The sequence below is a fragment of the Engystomops pustulosus genome, chromosome 4 (genome assembly GCF_040894005.1).
Source record: "Engystomops pustulosus chromosome 4, aEngPut4.maternal, whole genome shotgun sequence".
Taxonomy (NCBI): domain Eukaryota; kingdom Metazoa; phylum Chordata; class Amphibia; order Anura; family Leptodactylidae; genus Engystomops; species Engystomops pustulosus.
Genome location: NC_092414.1, coordinates 177,124,735 through 177,144,834, shown reverse-complemented (window position 1 = coordinate 177,144,834; position 20,100 = coordinate 177,124,735). Strand labels below are relative to the sequence as shown.

Here is a 20,100-nt window from a genome sequence, read left to right as displayed (position 1 = left end):
TTGTAATCGTGGCGACCCATAGAATAAAAATAATATACTATTTTTATGGTATGGTTAACGGCCAAAAAAAAACCACATAAAAATGTTCCTAAAAATTGACGATTTTCATTTCCTCCTCCAACAAAGCTTTAATTAAATCTCACCAATTAGCTATAGATGCCCCAAAATTATGTACCAGAAAAGTGCATCTCATGTGGCAAAAGAAATAAGCCCCTATAGGTCCTCAATAAAAAAAGAAAAAAATTATAGCCTGTACAATGTGACATAGCAAATCGGATCTGGATGGCGCCTCCTTCCCTCCTATGCCCAGCCGTGCGCCCATACAGCAGGTTACCACCACATATAGGGTATCGGTGTACTCGGGAGAAATTGGGTATCAAACTTTGTGGAGCCTTTTTTCATTTAATCCATTGTAAATGTTTAATTTTCCACCCAAAATGAGTGTATTGTGAAAAAATATTACAATTTTCAGACTGCACCTCCGTTTTGTTTTAACCCCTATAAAACACCTAAAGGGTTAACAAACTTCTTAAAAGTGGTTTTTCATACGTTGAGGGGTGTAGTTTCCACAATGGGGTAATTTATGAGTCTAGCTATTATTTAGGCCTCTCAGTGTCAATTAGAAGTTGAGCAGGTCCATCTAAGTACGGGTTTTGGTGATTTTACAAAAAATGTGAAAAATGATACCTAAATTCTGAGCCTCAGAACATTCTAGTAAAATATGTGGAATCTTAAAAAAACCATGCCAACATAAAGCAGACATTTGGGAAATGTAAGTTATGAATTTATTTGGGTGCTATGACTATCTGCATCAAAAGTAGAGAATTTAGAACGTTGAAAATATAGAATTTTTCCAATTTTTTGCCAAATTTTGTTTTTTTTCATAACTAAACGCAAAAGATTTCATCCAAATTTTTAAACTAATTTGAAGTACAATGTGTCACGAGAAAACAATCTCAAAATCCCCTGGATTTCTCATAGCGTTCCCACGCTATAACCACTTATAGTGACACAGGGCAGATTTGAAAAATGGGTCCGCGTCCTTTAGGCCAAAAGATGCTGTGTCCCGTAGGGGTTAAATAACATCCAATTGAAGAAATGTTTATATATGATAAATTAATTAAAGTAAATGTAAATTCCCAGATGGGAGTACCCCTTTAATTTTTTGCCATTTTTGAGGCCTAAGTGGCAGAAAGGCCTTGATTGAAATCACTTTTATAGCTTCTCATGTATAAACCACACATACAGCTTAAGAGTAATATTATGATTTAATGAGCTCCAATCACTGGCTTTGTTCTACCCCTCCCTTTGCAAAGGTTTCCCTCAGATGTAACCTCAATTAATTACAGTCATCTTTAAGAGCTTAATCATCATCTTCTCATCATCTTAATAGCTATGAACAAGGCTCTTCTCCAAGGCCCTCCTTGCCTTGTGTACTTATGTAATCCTGCGGCTACTCTGCTCCTCTCCAGCATCCTCATATTTTTATCCTTCCTTTTAGTACGACGTGTTTCGTTGTACTTACTTTTCATGGGAGTTCCTTCAAGCGACACTTGCTTTATTACTACAAGACCAAACATCCAGCTACAAAGGGCAATAAAGACTGGTTGATAAAATTGATGTTGCTAAAAGCCTAATAATCAAACGTACCTCTATAATAACATGGCTCCTGTTCTGGCTATGTTTGTACCTGGAAATTATATGGACATGATGACTCAAGCGGCAAAGAACTCTGGGAAATTATGCAATACATACATGTTCAACAGTTCTTTTAAAGTGTGTCCAAAAGTAAAGGGGGTGGGCTGAATTAGTGACATCAATGCTTATGACGTGGCCCGAGAGCTAGATCAAGGCCCCCAAATACGGACATGTAGACTAGTTTTAAGAACACATAAGAAAAAGCACAAGAAAATAAAGCCAAAGCATCTGTACTTAAATCAAATAAGATGACATTTTCTTGAACTACCAGAAGGTTTAGACTTTACATGTCCCTGTGTTCACTTCACATTGACTGTGCTTACCGGCTGCTGTAAACCATTAAATAAACTACCTGCAGAGTATCTAAGGAGAATTTATATTACTTTGTATGAGTTAGTGACAAATAACTACAGGACCATGTATGGTCCTGAGACTATAGTCTCCTTATAGCCAAGAGTCCCTTAAAGAAAATGAGGGAAGAAACCTTTAAATGTACCACTTCAGTTCTATTAAGGCACACGTAATGGGAGCCGTAATCTGGCCAAAGAAATTGTGTCCAGATCAAGGCCCCCATAGAGATCTATGACATCCGATAACGGTGCAGTGAACACACGGTGTCTCACTGCACTGTGACCTTGTTGGGCGGCCGCCGTGCAAAATATGAGGAGCCCTGGTTTCTTTGGAGAGGGGAGGGGTGAGGAGCTTCACCCTTTTCCATCTTGCCCTGTGCAAGGAACCATAAAATCTATGAAAAAAATAGATAGTTCTTAAAATATGGCTTCATTAATGTGAATGTACACATATAATGGGTGACATGTATTAACGTATCTGCACCTAAAAAATGCCGGGATCTTTCTTTTTTTTTGGGTGCATATTTGTTGCGGATCATTTATAATGAGTTTGCGCCAGAAGAACAGATGCTTCCGACTATCCCGACTCCTCCGTCTTTTTTTATCGCAAGTGGGCGTGGCTTAACTTTTCCACATTATCCTCCACATTTATGAGTATTTTGTCTGCATTTTTAGCCGCAAATTATTGGTGCACGATAGACCAGGAAAAAAATGGTCAACGAGCAAAATGAAGGCGCAGTCCATGTAAGCTTTTGGCGCACATCTCATTGATGTCGGCATTTTTATGGCGCACAACTGATTATCACCGTCTACCCATTTATTACTTACAGCAGTGCGCCACTTTAAAACATTGGGCTGTGCTTTCCGGAGACTGAATTAGTAAATCCCTCCCCCCCCCAATGTGTAAGTAATTCCTATTAAAATTCAAGTTCATTTACAAAAGTACAAGCCCTCAATTTTAGTTATGGCAGTAATATCAGATTTCAAGTTTTTTTATTTTGCAGGTATAAGAATAAGACTCACAGTCATTAGATAATGAGGTCACAAAAATGACATATAACAATCATAACAATTGGAATGGAAGGGGTGGTATCAAGAAGGAAAGAGAGGGCGAAAATGAGAGAAAAGAGGGAGGGGAGAAAAAAAGGGGGTAAGCCAAAAGGTACTTCAGGCCGGGTTGAGAATTCATTGTGGGATCCAAGGAAGTCTCTATATCTTCGAGAGAAATGCAAGACAATCCGGTGAGGTGGGGGTCTACCTGTGGTGGGAATGGTCACCGATAGTTGGATCTATGTCATTGACTCTGTGCAGCCAGTGGAGCACAGGTGGTGGATCAGAGGAGCGCAAGCAAGCTGGTTTGCATGCACGCACCACATTGGTCAGGCACTATGTCATTGACTTTTTATGACATTTATGGAACAATTACATTTCCATATGGTTTAAGAGAGCTTAATCAGGCTCAGAGATGCAGAATTAAATCATTACAACCCTGAACACTAAATCAGACTTGGACTTTTCTAGTTGTTACAGATGCATAACTTCACTTCAAAATATATTTATTAACATAATGCCATATCTGGGATAACTTTTATTATCAGTCATTCATAAGAAGTGTAAGTTATGTTCTGATAGATAAAATATACTTATCATACAGGTTGTGCATGAGGTGCCTGTTCTGATTATAAGCATAGCACTTCCGTTGTGTCAAGGTGACCAAGCACTGACGATTATTGTCAATGTGCTTATGACTGGCAGATCTTACACACAAGACAAAGTCCAGAGTAAAGAATGTGATGTCATTTACAACCCATGTTCTACATCCACACCAGATTATGTCATCTATTATTGCTATGGAATTTGGCCCGGCTGCTATTCTCTTTTATAGCACTGTGTAATCCAGTTTATGTCAGTGGTAATTCCTCGTTGATGAGAAGTAAAATCCCCACAATTTTTGTTGCCTCACAGGATTGTTAAAAATGTCAACATTTTTTGAAATACAGGCGGTCCCTTACTTAAGAACACCCGACTTACAGTTGACCCCTAGTTACAAACGGACCTCTGTATGTTGGTAATTTAATGTACTTTAGTCCCAGGGTACAATAAACAGCTGTAACAGTTATCAGAGGTGTCTGCAATGAAGCTTTATTGGTAATCCTGGTTTTTATGACAATCCAACATTTTTAAAATCCAATTGTCACAGAGACCAAAAAAAAGGTAACAGTTATAAAATATACAGATCCGACTTGCATACAAATTCAACTTAAGAACAAACCTACAGAACCTATCTTGAACGTAACCTGGGGAGTGCCTGTATACCAATTTTCAGTGACAGAATATTGGAAAATTTACATCATTTTTTCACATAAAGTCACAATAGACAACATATGGGAATGACTACAAAAGGTTAAAAAGTGAGCAGCGCCTGTACAGTAAATGTGTGACCAACAATACCAATACACTGTATACTGTATACTGCAGTGTGAATAGCACCTGATGTGTACAAATGATATATTATCCAACTGCTTTGTAATGTGAATTATCTCTGTAAATTGTAAAAATATGACATTCACTTTATGCATAGGAGACTGTTGGATTCTGCCATTACATTATAACTAATATGGTCTAACATGTGCCTCATATCCCATTACAGTTGTGTTAAAGGAAATCTAACATCAATATCAAGCATGTATAAACTAGGGACACTCACTTATAGATCCACACACCGTGACGGTGCTAATCTTCTTATATTTGTCATCTATGGCCTCTTCATTATTAAAACTATTAAAATTATGCTAATGAGCCGGAAAGGTTCAAGGGTATAACCAGAACCTTTACATGTTGCAGATTCACAGGCTGTTAGACTGTACAGGTGCACTCCCCCCTACAGTGTGAGGAGGGAAGAGTTTCTGTACAGTGTAACAGCCTGTGAAGCTACAGTACAGAGGGGCTTTTAGTGCGCTCAGAAAACTTTTGGCCCATTAGTATAATTTTAAAAGTTGATTTTAAAAAGAAGTTTGGCATGGATAACACATATAAGAAAATTACCATAGTCACAGTGCCTTAGTATATAAGTGTCCCTGGTTTATCATGATGAATTTGATGGTAGATTTCCTTTAAAATTGAGGATATCATCTATTGTTAAGGATATAACTTTAAGTCATGTAGTATGTCTTGGATCACCATTGTGTCATGTCTCCGCTCTAGGTGCATGTAGTGTGGAAAGAAGACAGAACACATACATAATGGAAAATGGCTTCAAAGGTAGGAACAAGAGAGCGAGATGTGATTGTACTGCATGACTGTCCACTGGATTGGGGCAGGATTCTGTTCTGTGATGACATTGATGGGATCTGCATATAGTCTAATGGAACCTGTGTCTTATTAGGTAGAATTGAGATGTGTCTTTCACTTCCAGGGGTTACCAGGCAAGGAAAAGGACGCAAACATGAGGTTATTTCTAGGGTGTATATTGTGTTTTCATACAGGAAGAAGTGTATCAGAAAGTAAGACAGCAATTTAAGTTTTTCTTAGTCACTTACTTTCTTCGGGCTCTGTTCTTCCTCTGACATTCTGAAATCTCTTCTGAATCCATATAAGTCTTTTAAAGATGGACTGTCAGCACACAGAGGTATCAGACTGTATGTGCCTATAGAAGCCTGAGGAATCACTAAGGGGGGAGGGTGTGAAAGAAGCAGAAAAGCAACACACTGCTGCAGTAAATAGTAAGTTTCTATCTCACCGTAAGTGTTGTATTCATTTCTATACAGCTCAATACTTTCTTATAATGTCGCTTATGGAACTGCTGCCGGTTCTGAGATCGCTTTCCGTGTTTCTTAGTATAGGTGATGGTTGGCCTCACTGACTACACTGTGTCCTTAACAAGTTTGGTGATTTGGCACCTGGAAGCCTTGCTTCAATATTTTGCTGTGGATTATATTATAATTGTAAAATCTTCACCTGCGAATCATATAGATTTAATACCGGTTTCATCCTGCCCCAAGGCCATGTTAATCAAGCACCTGAAATATTTGGTGCCACCAGAATTACATTTCTAACTGCAGAAATACAGCAAGTCATTTTCCATGGTCACTAGTGGCCCGGCTTGTGAAAGTGTGGACAAAGTGATCTAACGGTTATGACTACAGTGACAGGTCACCTAGAGCCTATTAGGTGATCTACTACTAAACATATTTTACTTCTACATTTTGGAATGCTACTGAAACATCCTAAGTAGCACCTCTGTTACCACCTCTGGGGAAGTTTACATTAAATCCTGCACTTTGTAAAGGTTATATCTATATATTAGGACTTATGTGTGCTAGACCTTTTATGAGTATTTGACTACTCCTTCCACAGTGCTCCCTTCAGTCAGAGCTTACCATCACCAAGAGCCAGCGGTCATAATAATATCCTTAAAATAAATGTCTTTGCATTTAAAGTAGTGTAACAATAAAGCAATGCCTAATGGCCAGTGGCATAACTAGGAGAGGCTGGGCCCCATGACAAACTTCTGCATGGGGCCCCCTTTCCCCTGAAAAAAAAAATATATATATACATATTTTTTACAAACATATTTATACAATTACACACATTTATATACTTATATCTCCTTCATGCTCTGCGCCGTACAGAGCTACAAAGGCTTTGGTAGGTGAGCCCTCTTCATACAGAGGTTGGGTTCACTGCATATTGCAGCAAACACCCACTGCTAACACCCACAATTGGTACTAGCATTGATTTTGTGGGTGCCGCCATGTTTTTTGAGATCTTTACTCCCGTGATATCATCGGGGAGCCTTGATTGGATACCATGACAGCCTCGGGTCTGCTATACGGCTACTGGAGATTCATTACAATGCGCCAGTTGCTCACTGTAATGAATCCTATGTTAAAATGCCACATACTGCAAAAACCTAAAAATTCAAATCACCGCCCCTTTCCTTAGAACTGATATACAGCTAAACAGTAAAAATCACAAACACGCTAGGCATCGCTGCTTCCTAAAACGCCAGATCAAAATATAAAAATGGTTGATAGCAGCGGTGAACCCCATAACGGAAAATAGCCAAATGTCTGAAATGCCACTTTTACACCATTTTACCATTTTATCAAAAGGTCGCACTAGAAAGTTTAGGTTCACCCTGATATATAACTACTGGATGGGGCAGCACTATTCTTTAGTTTACTGCAGGCAGCAGAGAGTTTAGGTTCACCCATGACTATATGCTTTGTTCCTATATTCTATAATACTAAATATAGTAATAAACAGTATAATCCTTTTATTCTAGAGGGTTTTATGTCTAAACTACACACATGTAAAAAATATTAAAACACAAATATAATTGAACCCCTTTGGTGCCTGAATGTCCAGATCAATTTTTTCAGGCCTGTTCTATTCTTGTTGATATGACGATATCTTTTGAACCTCTATACATATCATATAATTTTTACTTTATTTTTTTCATGACATGTCGGACTTGGCAATGGCACCTAGAAACACAAGAGTATCTCCACTTCAATTGAATGTCAGTATTGTGTTTCTATGTGAAACAGAACCGGAGATATCCACACTTATCCACACTTATCCACAAGTTCCGCATTTAAAAATATATTTTTTTTTACTGTAACTTTAACCATGGATATCTCTGGTTCTGTTTCACATTACAATATAAGCCCCCCTTTAATATGACTTTAAATTTGTGTTTCTAGGTGCTATGGTTCAGGAGATATGGGCGTTTAAAGTTTGACACCGTCATAATATACATACACATTTTATATGCACGGGGCATGTTCAGATAGGATGTAAACATTAAAGGGTTAAATTAGACCTAAATGCCGGGGCACTTCCACAGGATTGCGTCATATAAGATGTAAAGTTGTATTACAGATTTAGTAAAGTCGAGATAAGATGCAGCGTTCTTCTTGTATGAGACAATTAGAAAGAAATAGGGACTATACATCTTATAGGACAGTGCATTATCACAGTTCATGTTATTACCCACTAAGGCTCCTTTAATGTTTATTCTAAGGGTATTAGATGCCACGGAATGGACACAGATTGAACCCTGACTTCTAATGTCCTTATTCTCCGCAGCAGAAGATGGATAAATATTCAGGGTCGATACAAAATTACATTATCGAGCATATTTATAGAAATCGACTTCATTGTGTATTGTATATTTATATTGGGATGTGCTTTATATCCTGCTACTTGTATCCTTGGAAATGAGTATTCTGTTCATGTATGTTTGGGAGCGATAGACATTGTCTATGTTAATGATGTTGTATATGGACGCTTGCCAGCGGTTGGCTGAGAGACAATTGGACAGTCATGCTGTTGTATTGGGAAGGGACAGACACAGAAAGCCTCTGTTTCCTTCTGCCTGTGTGTGCCACCCTTTGCTTGCTCACATCCTCGCTGCCCTGCTCACCCCTGATCCTATGCATGCCGCTCTATGCACCCATTCATTGCTTATCATTGTCCCTCATTAACATCAAGCCAGGGCATTGAAACACCAGGCCTTGGATTTACTCTAATTGCTCAATTTACATATTTTACACATATAGAATAGCTATTTGCCAAAAATTGGTCAACCCCCCTCCCCTCATATCTAATAGCAATTTTTTTTTTAGCCTTTGTATTATTTTAGCTCATCGAACTGTGAAGACAGAAGCAATCTAACCAAAAATGATGCAGCTTTTATTTTTGATAGAAAATGTGGTGGCTTAACCTCACATTTTTTTGGAACCCATAATTTGTAGTTTAGTCAGACCTGGTGAAAGCATTAAGAGAAGTAGAAAAAATACCAAAACATTAAACTGCATATTAAAATTAAGGTTTTATCATTTTTCTAGCAATTTAGTATTGTTTTTATGTGACCGAAGTTTTTCGACATTCCAAAATAGGCAGACCCCTTCTGCTTTTGTTAGCCAACCTCTTGCCTTTGCTGTGTAGACTGGGGGCAAAATATGAAGCCATCTCATTATCATAAGAGGGTGAGGGTATTAATGACCACTGTATTGGACTACTGAAGGTTAAGTTAGGAAATAAAAGTAACTTTATACACTTTGATCAAGCTCTATATGTAGCTTATCAGTCATTCCATGGTGTCTGGTACTGGAGCTGTACTCTATCCATATAACAGGCACCTACTTAAGAACACCCGACTTACAGACGACCCCCAATTACAAATGGACCTCTGGATTTTAGTGATTTACTGTATTTTAGTCCTAGGCTACAATAAACAGCTATAACAGTAATCACAGGTGTCTGTAATGAAGATTTATTGTTAATCCTGGTTCTTATGACAACACAACATTTTTAAAATACAATTGCCACAGAGACCAAAAAAGTTCTGGCCGGGGTTACAATTATAAAATATACAGTTCCGACTTACATACAAACTCAACTTAAGAACAAACCTAAAGAACCTATCTTGCACGTAACCCGGGGACTGCCTGTACTGGTAGGTGACTTTGTATGACCTTTCAGTCTTCATACGACTCCTGGAAAGGAGTCTTTAATGGTAAATTCTGTCTTTGGGAATTTAGTTACATCCCTTACCGCTGGCAGTAATTCTCTATCCATTCATTTCAGCTGCCATACAGCACTAATACCTATCTGTATTATCTATACAGATCAGTAGGAAGGTATATCTCCAAAATGTCTGCTACCCTGAGATCAATAATAAAAAATATATAGCTATAACTATAGAAAGAAACCAACATTATTACTCATTCCCTATAACTTGGGCATATTAAGCCCACTGTGCAATATGTTATGGATCAAATACCTTTAATAAACATAGAATAGATCCATGTGCTGCGAGTTTTAGGGCACTTATAGACAATAGTATAGAAATGGTCACATTTTGACATTGTGACATCCCTATACAATTATGTCAGAGTTAGGACTCAGGCTATGGCCATGACCATAGGAAGTAACTGCCCCCTTCATATAGGAATAGGACCTGCCTTATGTTTTGTGGTGCTGGCAGATGGCACGCTCCCGATGCTGCACAGTGCATGCACTGCAAAGGCAATGGGACCGTGAGATAGCCACAGTTTATGCAGCCAGCTCACAGCCAATGCACACATGTCCATGAAGCCTTAAGAGGGAGATTTTTTTGTTCCCATGATTTCCTGATATTTTATACTCCCTATTATTTGGATATAAACCAGCTTGTATGTCCTTAAAGGGAACCTGTCACCAGGAGACCCATTTTTAGCACTCCCCCAGTCCCCACAGAGCATAGTACATACACTGCCAAAGTGTTTTTGTATTAAAAATTGGTTTTACAGAAAAAAAGATATGTTATATTGTACCTTTCATTAGCATCTGCTGTGTGACTTTTGGGAGGGGCTGGAATGGAGCAGTTTCCCCCACCACCCTTGGGGAACAGCTTCTCCATGTTTTTCAAGTATATGAAAACACCCATCACTGGGCTTAGCGACGCCCCCTGCTCCTCTACAGCCAATCCCGAGTGAGGGGAGTTATTCATATATTTGAAAAGGTCTCATGTTTCCCAAGGGTGGGGGGGGGGGAGAACTGCTCCTTTCCAGCTCCTCCCAAAAGGCAACTGCCTAGTCACACAGCAGATGCTAATGAAAGAATATAACATATCTTTTTTTCTGTAAAACGTATTTTTTATACAAAAACACTTTGGCAGTGTATGTATTATGCTCTGTGGGGACTTGGGGAGTGCTAAAAATGGGTCTCCTGGTGACAGGTTCCCTTTAAGTGAGTCAGAAGGAATAGCTGTTTGGTGAAAGCCTTAATAAAAGTGTATGGACAGTTTGGATTAACTTGAAGATCCTGGGGCATTATGCAGAATTCTAAATTGGGACACCCACATGCCATATGCCTTTTATAATAGTGGTTTCTTCTTATGTGGCACCACTAGGTGCACCTTCTACATTTACAACAGTTTTAGCCATAGCCATTGAAAAAGAAGGAAAAAGGGTAAAGTAGACAGGCGCCATAAGAGGAATTCAAGGTCACACAAGGTCCTGCTTCATGTAGCTCTGTCCATGAAGCTCTATAACATATTCCAGCTCCCCCTAACACCCTTCATATTGTTGTCCCTGACTTACCAGCTCTTAGAATACAGATGAAACCTCTTTAACCTCTAGGACTCCCCCCTTCCTGCCATTTTTTCCCTGCTGCCTTCTAAACTCCAGCCCCCACCCCCAGATTTTTTTGACTTGTGTTTGTTGCTTTTTGCAGATTGTATGAAAGAGTCAGGGTGCAGCTCCAGCACCTGCTCTCTGAGCAGCACTGAGAACCCATATGCCACCATTACAGACCCCCCCGCGCAGCAGTCCAAACACTCAGAGAACAGCTACGTGGAAATGACCTCACCTGTCCATACAGATGCCCCATACTCAGATATACCACCCTCATCAAAAGCTAACAAAAATGTATATGACGTGGGTAAGTGTCAGTTTCCATGCCCGCTGCACACATGCATGACACTGTGGCACTGCCAGCCTCTGCTTGATGCCAGCACAGACCAATCTGCATGACATTGCTTGCTGCATTCATCCGAGTGACCAAGTCTGCTCATTCCCATTCTTAGATTCATCCTTAGTCAGCAACCTCTAAAAATTAGATGTCTACTTGAGTTGGCCCCACAACAGGTCCTCCGGGGACATTTTAAAGCTTTATTTTTGGCCTCTCTTTCCTATAGGTGTTACTATATGACAGTGGTGGCAAACCTATGGCTCGGGTGCCAGAGCTGGCACTAAGTTCAATTTCTCTGGGCACCCAGGCTGTCATCCTAGCTCAGAGTTTGCTAGACTCAAGGCCTCCACCTGCAGTCCAAGGAAACCCAGGACTTACCGTGCTCTGTTCTATTTAAAGGAAATCTATCAACAGGATGAAGGATTGTAAACCAAGCATACGGACATGCTGGTGTGTGCCCCCTCTGGCAGAAGCTGCTCTTCTTGTAGCTTTGTATGCGTTTGTTTTTAAGAAAAAGAGGTTTTAAAAATAATGCTGATGAGCCTTCGGGGCTCCAAGTTCCATTGACATCTATAGAGCCTGGAGCCCCTGGGGCTCATTTGCATAATTTGCTAAACCTTTTTATTGTAAAAACAAGGTCCTAAGACGCTAAAAGAAGAGCAGAACCTGTCAGAGGGGGCACTCACCAGTATGTCAGTGTGCTTGGTTTACAATCCTTCATCCTGGTGGTAGATTTCCTTTAATACACATCCTGGACCTGAGACTACTGGAGGAGGAGAAGGTGTTGACACAGCTGGGTGACCATTAGAGCTATGGATCCAGGCCCAATGTTTCTTATTGATCAGGGTGCCCTGGAGGAAAGCTACAATGATACACCACATTCTTTCTACTGTATTGTACCTAAGTAAGCTAAGATAAGTAGCTGCTTAAATAGCCACGTTGGCACTTTGCAATAAATACCGGTAAGTGGGTTCTCTTTGTGGTTTGGGCACTCGGTCTCTAAAAGGTTTGCCATCACTGCTATATGATATCCGGAGATAGGCATCCAGAGATTATTTTTGTTTAGTGACCAGACTATGAACCAGAGGCCTCAGCAGTGTGTGGTCAGTAGGTTTGCAACAGTGTCATAAATTTTCACGTAAAGACTCTTTACACCATGCAACTTTTTGGGAAATTTTTTTTGTGCAAAAGGCTTCTGTGAAAAATCAGTCCTATTGGTTGTTCTATTAAAGAACAGGTTAAATAAGCACCAAAAACTGTATCTGTAACTACAAGCTGTTCCTTCTCTCTGTACATCAAAATCATGATCATTAATTTTTTGAATCTCCTTCTTCTATGTCTATCGTATCTCTTTTGATTTGCCTCCATATTTGTATGAATCACAATTACTCTATACATTTCCTTCTGCCCCTGTGTTATATGTCAAAGTCTTCCCGAAATTAAAAAACAATCATGACATCAATCATGACATCTTCTTGTACACTTCCTGTATGGACTATGGACATTTTTATCAGAAGTTTCTGAGGTAAAACTGTTCTAGTTACCCATGGAAACCAATCAGAGCTCAGCTTTCATTTTATAAAACGGCTGTGGGAAAATGAAAGCTGAGCCCTGATTGGTTGCCATGGGCAATTAGAACACCCTTACCTGTCTCTGTTGCATGATGAGTCAAGAACCAGTTACTCCTAAATTGTACTTCAATGACATCCATGAACTCTAATAAAAAAAAATACATTTATGGGCATAGGATATTATTGTGTATAGAAACATTGAAAATGACTATAGTTTTTTTTCAATTATTATCATTTCTTATTTTTTGGTAAGAGAAAATTATTTGGATAAAACATGTACACATGAAAACATCTTCATTGTTTAGAAACAAAAACACTACAAAAATGTCATCACATAGACAAATAAGAGAAATCTAAAAAAATGTTATTGTGCTGACTGTGGACCTCAGCTGTAATATTAAGAATTTTCTAAAAATATACACTTAGATGTGGGGGTCTGCAGTAGGTGGAGTATTAAAGGATCATAAACTTTTTTAGGTACTGAAGGATTGAAGGGGTTGGCCACTTTACCTCATGTTTTTTTGTAATGTATGTAAGTGTGGGGGACAGGATATTAGGTAATTTACCAATATACATCTATTAAAAGTTCTGCTGCGCTTTTGTAATATGTAAAGTGAAGCCTCCTGTCTTTTACCTCATCAGCCAGACATTAAGGATTATGTGATCTCTATCTGTGCGATTGTTCATATACAGATAAGATCACATGACCCTCCATCTGCGGCCATTTTAGGACAGGAATGTCTGGCTGATGAGATGAAAGAAAAGAGGCTTCATATGCTTACATATAAAGAAAGTGGTGCAGAACTATTAATACAGGCGGTCCCCTACTTAAGGACACCCGACTTACAGACAACCCATAGTTACAGACAGACCCCTCTGACTTCTGGTGAAGCTCTCTGGATGCTTTACTATAGTCCCAGACTGCAATGATCAGCTAAAAGGTGTCTGTAATGAAGCTTTATTGATAATCCTTGGTCCAATTACAGCAAAAATTTGGAAACTCCAATTGTCACTGGGACAAAAGAAAAAAATTTGTCTAGAACTTCAATTATAAAATATACAGTTTCGACTTACATACAACTTAAGAACAAACGTCCGGACCCTATCTTGTATGTAACCCGGGGACTGCCTGTAAATGTATATTGGAAATTACCTAATATCCTGCCCCACCCCCGACACTTACACACATTACAAAAGCCAACCCCTTTAATGCTGGTGCCACAAGTGGCGCTTTGTCTGCGCTTGCAAACTCAGACAAAGTCGCGCCCACCGGGGCGGGCCTCGGCCCGATCGCCCGCCCCGGTGGGCGCGACTTTGTCTGCGTTTGCAAGCGCAGACAAAGCGCCATGTGTGGCGCCGGCCTAAGGCTTCCAAATCTCAAACCCAGACGTTATTTTCCATTTTTCACAACCCATTTGCATCAGACTGCCATCGGTTTTTTCATAGATGCTCATTACCTATGGGCTGTGAAAAACGGTCCTGACTAGAACATGAACTACTCTTCAGTCACATGAGGCGTTAAAACAACAGGAGTGAGCACTGATCTGCAGCCGAGTGAGCACTGATCTGCATTTAGTGCAGCCGAGTGCCAAAACATATGGCGCACGGCCAAATTTTACTGTCATGTGCAAATGTCCTAAATAAAAGGATAAAAAGTTGGTTGTATCCACAAAGAAGGTCACCCCTGTTCAAGAGTTGACTCTGGTTCTCCAACTCAGTTCACTTGATAGTTATAACTTGCAATACTACATACAGCCTGTAGATGACAGTGGCGCTATTTCTAAGAAAAAAGAAACAGAACACAGTTTATTCCACCTAATATTATACAAACTTAAAATATTAGCCTGGATGCAGGTGAGGCTCCACCCAAAAAGCGTAATCATTGTTACCTTTCATTCTTGCCAGTCAGCCATGATGATCTTACCCTTCAATACATCAATCTAAATAGGATTTGGTTGGATACACAAGAAAATTGTCTGTAACAACATCAATTGCTGCTATAATCCAGGGAGGTCACAGAGAAACCAAACACAGAGGTATCTCTGTAGCAAATGTAGAGCTTCATTAACATTGCATAAAACGAGGATCCGACTTTAATTAGCTTCAGTGGGAGAACGGATGATGTCAAATGTGCACCGGTTATTTGATCTGAACATCCTGAAATCTGACTGTAGAGTAAGATCGTCTCCCCTCTATTTTTTACAGCACCAATGTGAACCTGTTACTTCCGCTATACCTCCGAAAAACATAACCCAACAACATAATTGAGACTTGGACTCCGCAATTCCTAATGGATTAGTAATGTTAATTATTCCTAAAAAATGAATAAACCATAATATGGCCATAAAATCTAACAATGGACTGCATTGTCCCTGTCACAGGAGGTTCCATTATCAGTCGTTTTACAACAGGAACATGAAACATTTCCCCAGGTTCCCCTCTTTCCTTTAAAATATTAAAAATCTTGGTTCTTCATTGCAAGTTACATAAGATTATTGCTGCTGTTTCTGGGCAAGGATCATTTTTTTGTTATTTGTAGACACATTATATTATAATCTATTACATATACACATTATGATAATATTTTCTTATATAGATTGTCTCCCCTTGAAACATTTAGGACAAGACTTATATTATGTAAATTAAATTCACACTTTTTATCATGTTTTGTGGTACATTGTTTTTCAATATATCCTTGTATTGTAATAGGTTTGAGTTAACAAACTGCTTTACCTCTAGTAACCACCAGAGGGGGTACAGGAGCTCACAACATACTGGGGCTCATTTACTAAGGGTTGCGCGCTGCATTTTTGTCGGGCAGTGCACCTTTTATAGGGCTAAAACGGCTTCCACTGGTATTTAAGAAGTGTCTGCGCTGCAATTGTGTCGCGCATGACCCTTTTTTTGGCACAGCTGTGCTGGCTTCTATACGACACAAATTAGGGGGCATGCCGCCGGTCGGTCCAACTGATTCGGACTGAGCGCCATATTTAACTTTGCACATTCTTTTAGGTGCAACCTGCTTGCACAGGTATTTAGGTTTGTGTTGCACGTGACCGTTTTGTGTACTATTCTTCATGTGACACAAATTTCTGCACTAACGGGGGCGTTCTGGTGCTCAGTTGGACCGTGCACCAGATTTATCATGCAATGTCCAATAGAAATGTGTTGCGCGCCCCATGTTAAAAGTGCACCAAAAAAAAAGTGGTGCACTCTGTAGCAGCAGTGCAGGGAGCGCCCGATTCATGAAGAGTGTGCGCCAGACTGCACTGTTCTTAGTAAATGTGCCCCATGGTTTTCACTCATCTCGCTGTTTTTACATACCCAGAGCTCAGGAAGAAGTGACAGTGGCCATTGAAGGACAGTTCATTAAAATAAAAAATACAAAAACATTTATAATAATAACTGTATACCCACCACATATGCATAACCAAAATCCAGTTCCGCTTAATTGAATTTACATTCGGTATCCGACTGAACCAGAGTATCGTCTGGTGGTCTGGTGGTCCCTTGTTCTAATCTAATATTGAACCACATAGGTAGAAGAGAAGAAAACCTAATTTGATAGGAGGGGTTGGTCCACAGAATAATTTTATTGAGGGGTCCAAGGGACCCCAGTCCTACATTTCTTACGATATAATAAAATTTATGATAGACAGTCATAAACACTAATATAAAGTTTCACTAATATATAATATAAAGTTTTATTTAGGGCAAAAGAATATTATCAGGAAAAAAAAAATTATTTATCATTATTATTATTTATTTTATACAAAATTCCCATAATTAGCACAAAAATAGAAGGAAAAAAAAAGCTACGTCCCCAAACTGTTCTAGAATGTAACGGATTTAATTTTATGTCTGTGCCGGAGGTTTGGAGCTCTGTATGAGAAATTAGCGCTCCTCCCTCTATAAAAGTAAATCTAAAAAGAGATAAGAATTAAAATGAATATTTACTGTATATTGAAAATCTGTGCAGGGAAGTAACCCTATTGTCACACATTTGTGGTGTGCTGGGTGATAAGTAGCAGCCTGAATACCGTACATATCTATATACACGGGTGGTGCTGGGTCTTAAAACTCTCTGAATGGAGAAAGGATTTTTACTCATCTTTTAAGCGTATTATACAATGTTAATGACCTCATTGTATCTTATCCTCTCTGTCCGAGTATCCGTCATGGCTTAGCAGGTAGCTGCTTGCGTATTGTTGTTTATCACATTTATTGTGTCAGCTTTAGAGCAGTTTGCTATATATTTCCCAGGGTTGACGTGAAGAACAATGTGGATTGGGATGGGAGGAGTAGGTGAAACCCGTACATAGCGAGCAGAACAGGAATGAAGCAGGGTGTGTTATTATGATAAGCCTGATGTGCCTCTTGTCTCTTCACAGAGCCGACACTCAGCCTTCTTCAGGACGCCCAACACCAGATCCCCAACTACATGCAGAACCCTTACGACCTGCCAAGGAACAGCCACATCCCCAGCCACTACGACCTCCTACCGGTCCGGCACAGCCCTTCGCATGGGACATTCTGGGACAAGCAGATGGATAAGCAATCTTTATAGAAGTATGAGGACAGTGACGGCGAGCTCTCTCATTCTGCAATATGCCCATTCTGTGGGGGGCCGGCACCACTGGACACATGCATGATGTCATTAGGAGACCTTTTTATACAATAGGATGTATCTATAGGACAAGTCACTGTGTGTATATATATATTTGTATATGTGTGTGTATACACTGTGTACGGCCAGATACCACTCATCCTCCTATAAGGTACACATGTGAACAGGGACTAGTCCAGGCGAAAGGAGAAATTGCGGTTTACACACAATAACGGATAATATATGTAAATACATGTATATAGAGCAGCTTTCTCTAAAGAACTGTATATATGTCATACCCAAGAGCAGATATGCAGAAGGCATCGATGAATGCGGACGTGGATTGCTGGTAAATACAAACTGGTATTACTTATTTATCAACACGAGCCATCTTCTTGTGCCGTCGCTTGTTTATAATGGTTAGATGATAAAGGAAGGCCCTATAGATAGATTACAGCCATAGATTACCCCATTGCTTACTGAGAATATCATATTTTATTGTAAACAAAAAAAAATAACCTAATAATAATTTAGTTTTCTATGACCCCTCTCTACTGTGCTTTGCAGCACCCCCCTTATCTGGGCACTACCCTATGTGGGCTCTGCTCATCCTGATCCTCCTGGGTCTTGTCTGAGTTCCCATGACACACACGGATTAGTAGAAAGAGGCAGCAGGATTACATGGAGATGTGTTGTGAGTAGTGACAATCCCCCTATAGGAACTGTAATGGCTGCCATTCATTTTGGAAATGTAGCATCTGTTAGACCAAGATAAATTACAATGGCTGAATTAAATATTTAAGAGGACAACTCGGGGACAACTTATATTTTCAGGGTTTTAGTGAAAAATGCACTTTAAATAATGATGAGGTAGGTATAGGCTACAGAGGTTATCCTGGGAGCATGGCAAATCTGGTCCATACACCTAACGCCATCTTCTGGACCGGGGTCATTGATCCCTAAATGTGTCTCCTACAGACAAGACGTACAGTGCAGAAATGCTCACAGATTGTATGTGGAAGGAGGTAAGAAGGGAAAGTTATACAACAAGGGTCCGGAAAGCTGTCAGCCTCCTTTATGCACTAAGTCGCAATTTGCTTTTGTAACAAAATAGACCAAACCTACCAGTTCCAAAGAGAACGAAAGCCGCTGATGTACTGGAAATAAAGACAGACTTTTTATCCCTTGCTTCATTGCATCCCTTGAAATATTTGTTATTCTCCGACAATGTACACTGAATACGTCATTGCCTGGGTCTGCAGTGTTGTTCTGTATCAAAGCAAAGGTGCAAATAGATGATATTCAATGTAATATCTTATAATGTAGATGTTAGAGAGGAGATACAGAGTCATATAAAAGTAAATCTACCATCAAAATCCATCATGATAAACCAGGGACACTCATATATCCAGGTTCTATAACTGTGGTAATCTACTTATATGTGTTATCCATGGCCTCCTTCCTTTTAAAATCAACTTTTAAAATTAAACTAATGGGCCAAAAGTTCTCAGAGCGCATTAAAAGCCCCTCTGTACTGAAGCTTCACAGGCTGTTACACTGTGCATAGGCTCTTCCCCCCTCACACTGTATGCTAACACTTTCTCTGCTGCAGAGAGACAGCAGACAGAGGGAGGAGAGAAGTTCTGAGGGAGCAGAGTGAGAGTGAGATGTGCTCCTGTACAGTTTATTAGCCTGTGAAGCAAGAGCACAGAGGGCCATACCATGCCATGTCATTGCCAGGTCACATATTGGTGCAGCACCATGAGTTATGTTACCTGTGATTTCTAAATGCTTCATTTGTACTGGAATTATGGCAATGACTACAAATTCTCTACTGATTTCACACACAGGAGGTACTATAGTAATACATACTGGACAATCATTATGTTGTATGTGTTCAATGACTGCAACTAAAGAAGTCTTAAATGGGTTTTACCAGGAAACATGTTAGGTCGTATCCCCAGGAGAACGGGGGTCCAAAAGGGTCCGAGATACCGCCGTCGGACCCATCGTCATACCCCATTGGACCCCCCTATTCTTGTGATCTATAGATAGGGCATAAATTGTTTCCAACGAAAACCCCTTTAATATGTATCCTTCTCCATCATATGTGTATACTCATAAATATAGATAAAACCACCATAATAATAGTAATCCTTTATTTATATAGCGCAGCACAGCACAGAGCTTGCCACATCGGTCCCTGTCCCCAATGGGGCTCACAATCTAATTCAACCTACCAGTATGTTTTGGAGTTTGGGAGGACCTGGAGGAAACCCACACAAACACCGAAAGAACATACAAACTCTTTCCAGCGCTGCAAAGCTGTAATGCTAACCACTAAGCCACCATGCTGCCATTATAACGGGACCAGTTATTATTGCCATATATTATACTACTAATTAATGATTAG

The 20,100-nt window shown here is 39.7% G+C and overlaps 1 protein-coding gene across 8 annotated transcripts in view; it reads left to right on the top strand.

Moving 5' to 3' along the window:
- The window catches only part of MEGF11 (multiple EGF like domains 11), a 298,071-nt gene extending 279,195 nt beyond the window's left edge, over positions 1-18,876 (top strand). For 7 of the 8 annotated variants that reach the window (XM_072148689.1, XM_072148690.1, XM_072148691.1 and 4 more), the window contains 3 exons: positions 5,253-5,309; positions 11,274-11,480; positions 17,473-18,876. In XM_072148689.1, coding sequence (XP_072004790.1) covers positions 5,253-5,309; positions 11,274-11,480; positions 17,473-17,648 — 440 coding nt within the window. In that variant the 3' untranslated portion in view covers positions 17,649-18,876. The remainder of the gene's footprint in view (positions 1-5,252; positions 5,310-11,273; positions 11,481-17,472) is intronic. The other variant, XM_072148693.1, reaches the window with a different exon arrangement.
- The last annotated feature ends 1,224 nt before the right edge of the window (positions 18,877-20,100 follow it).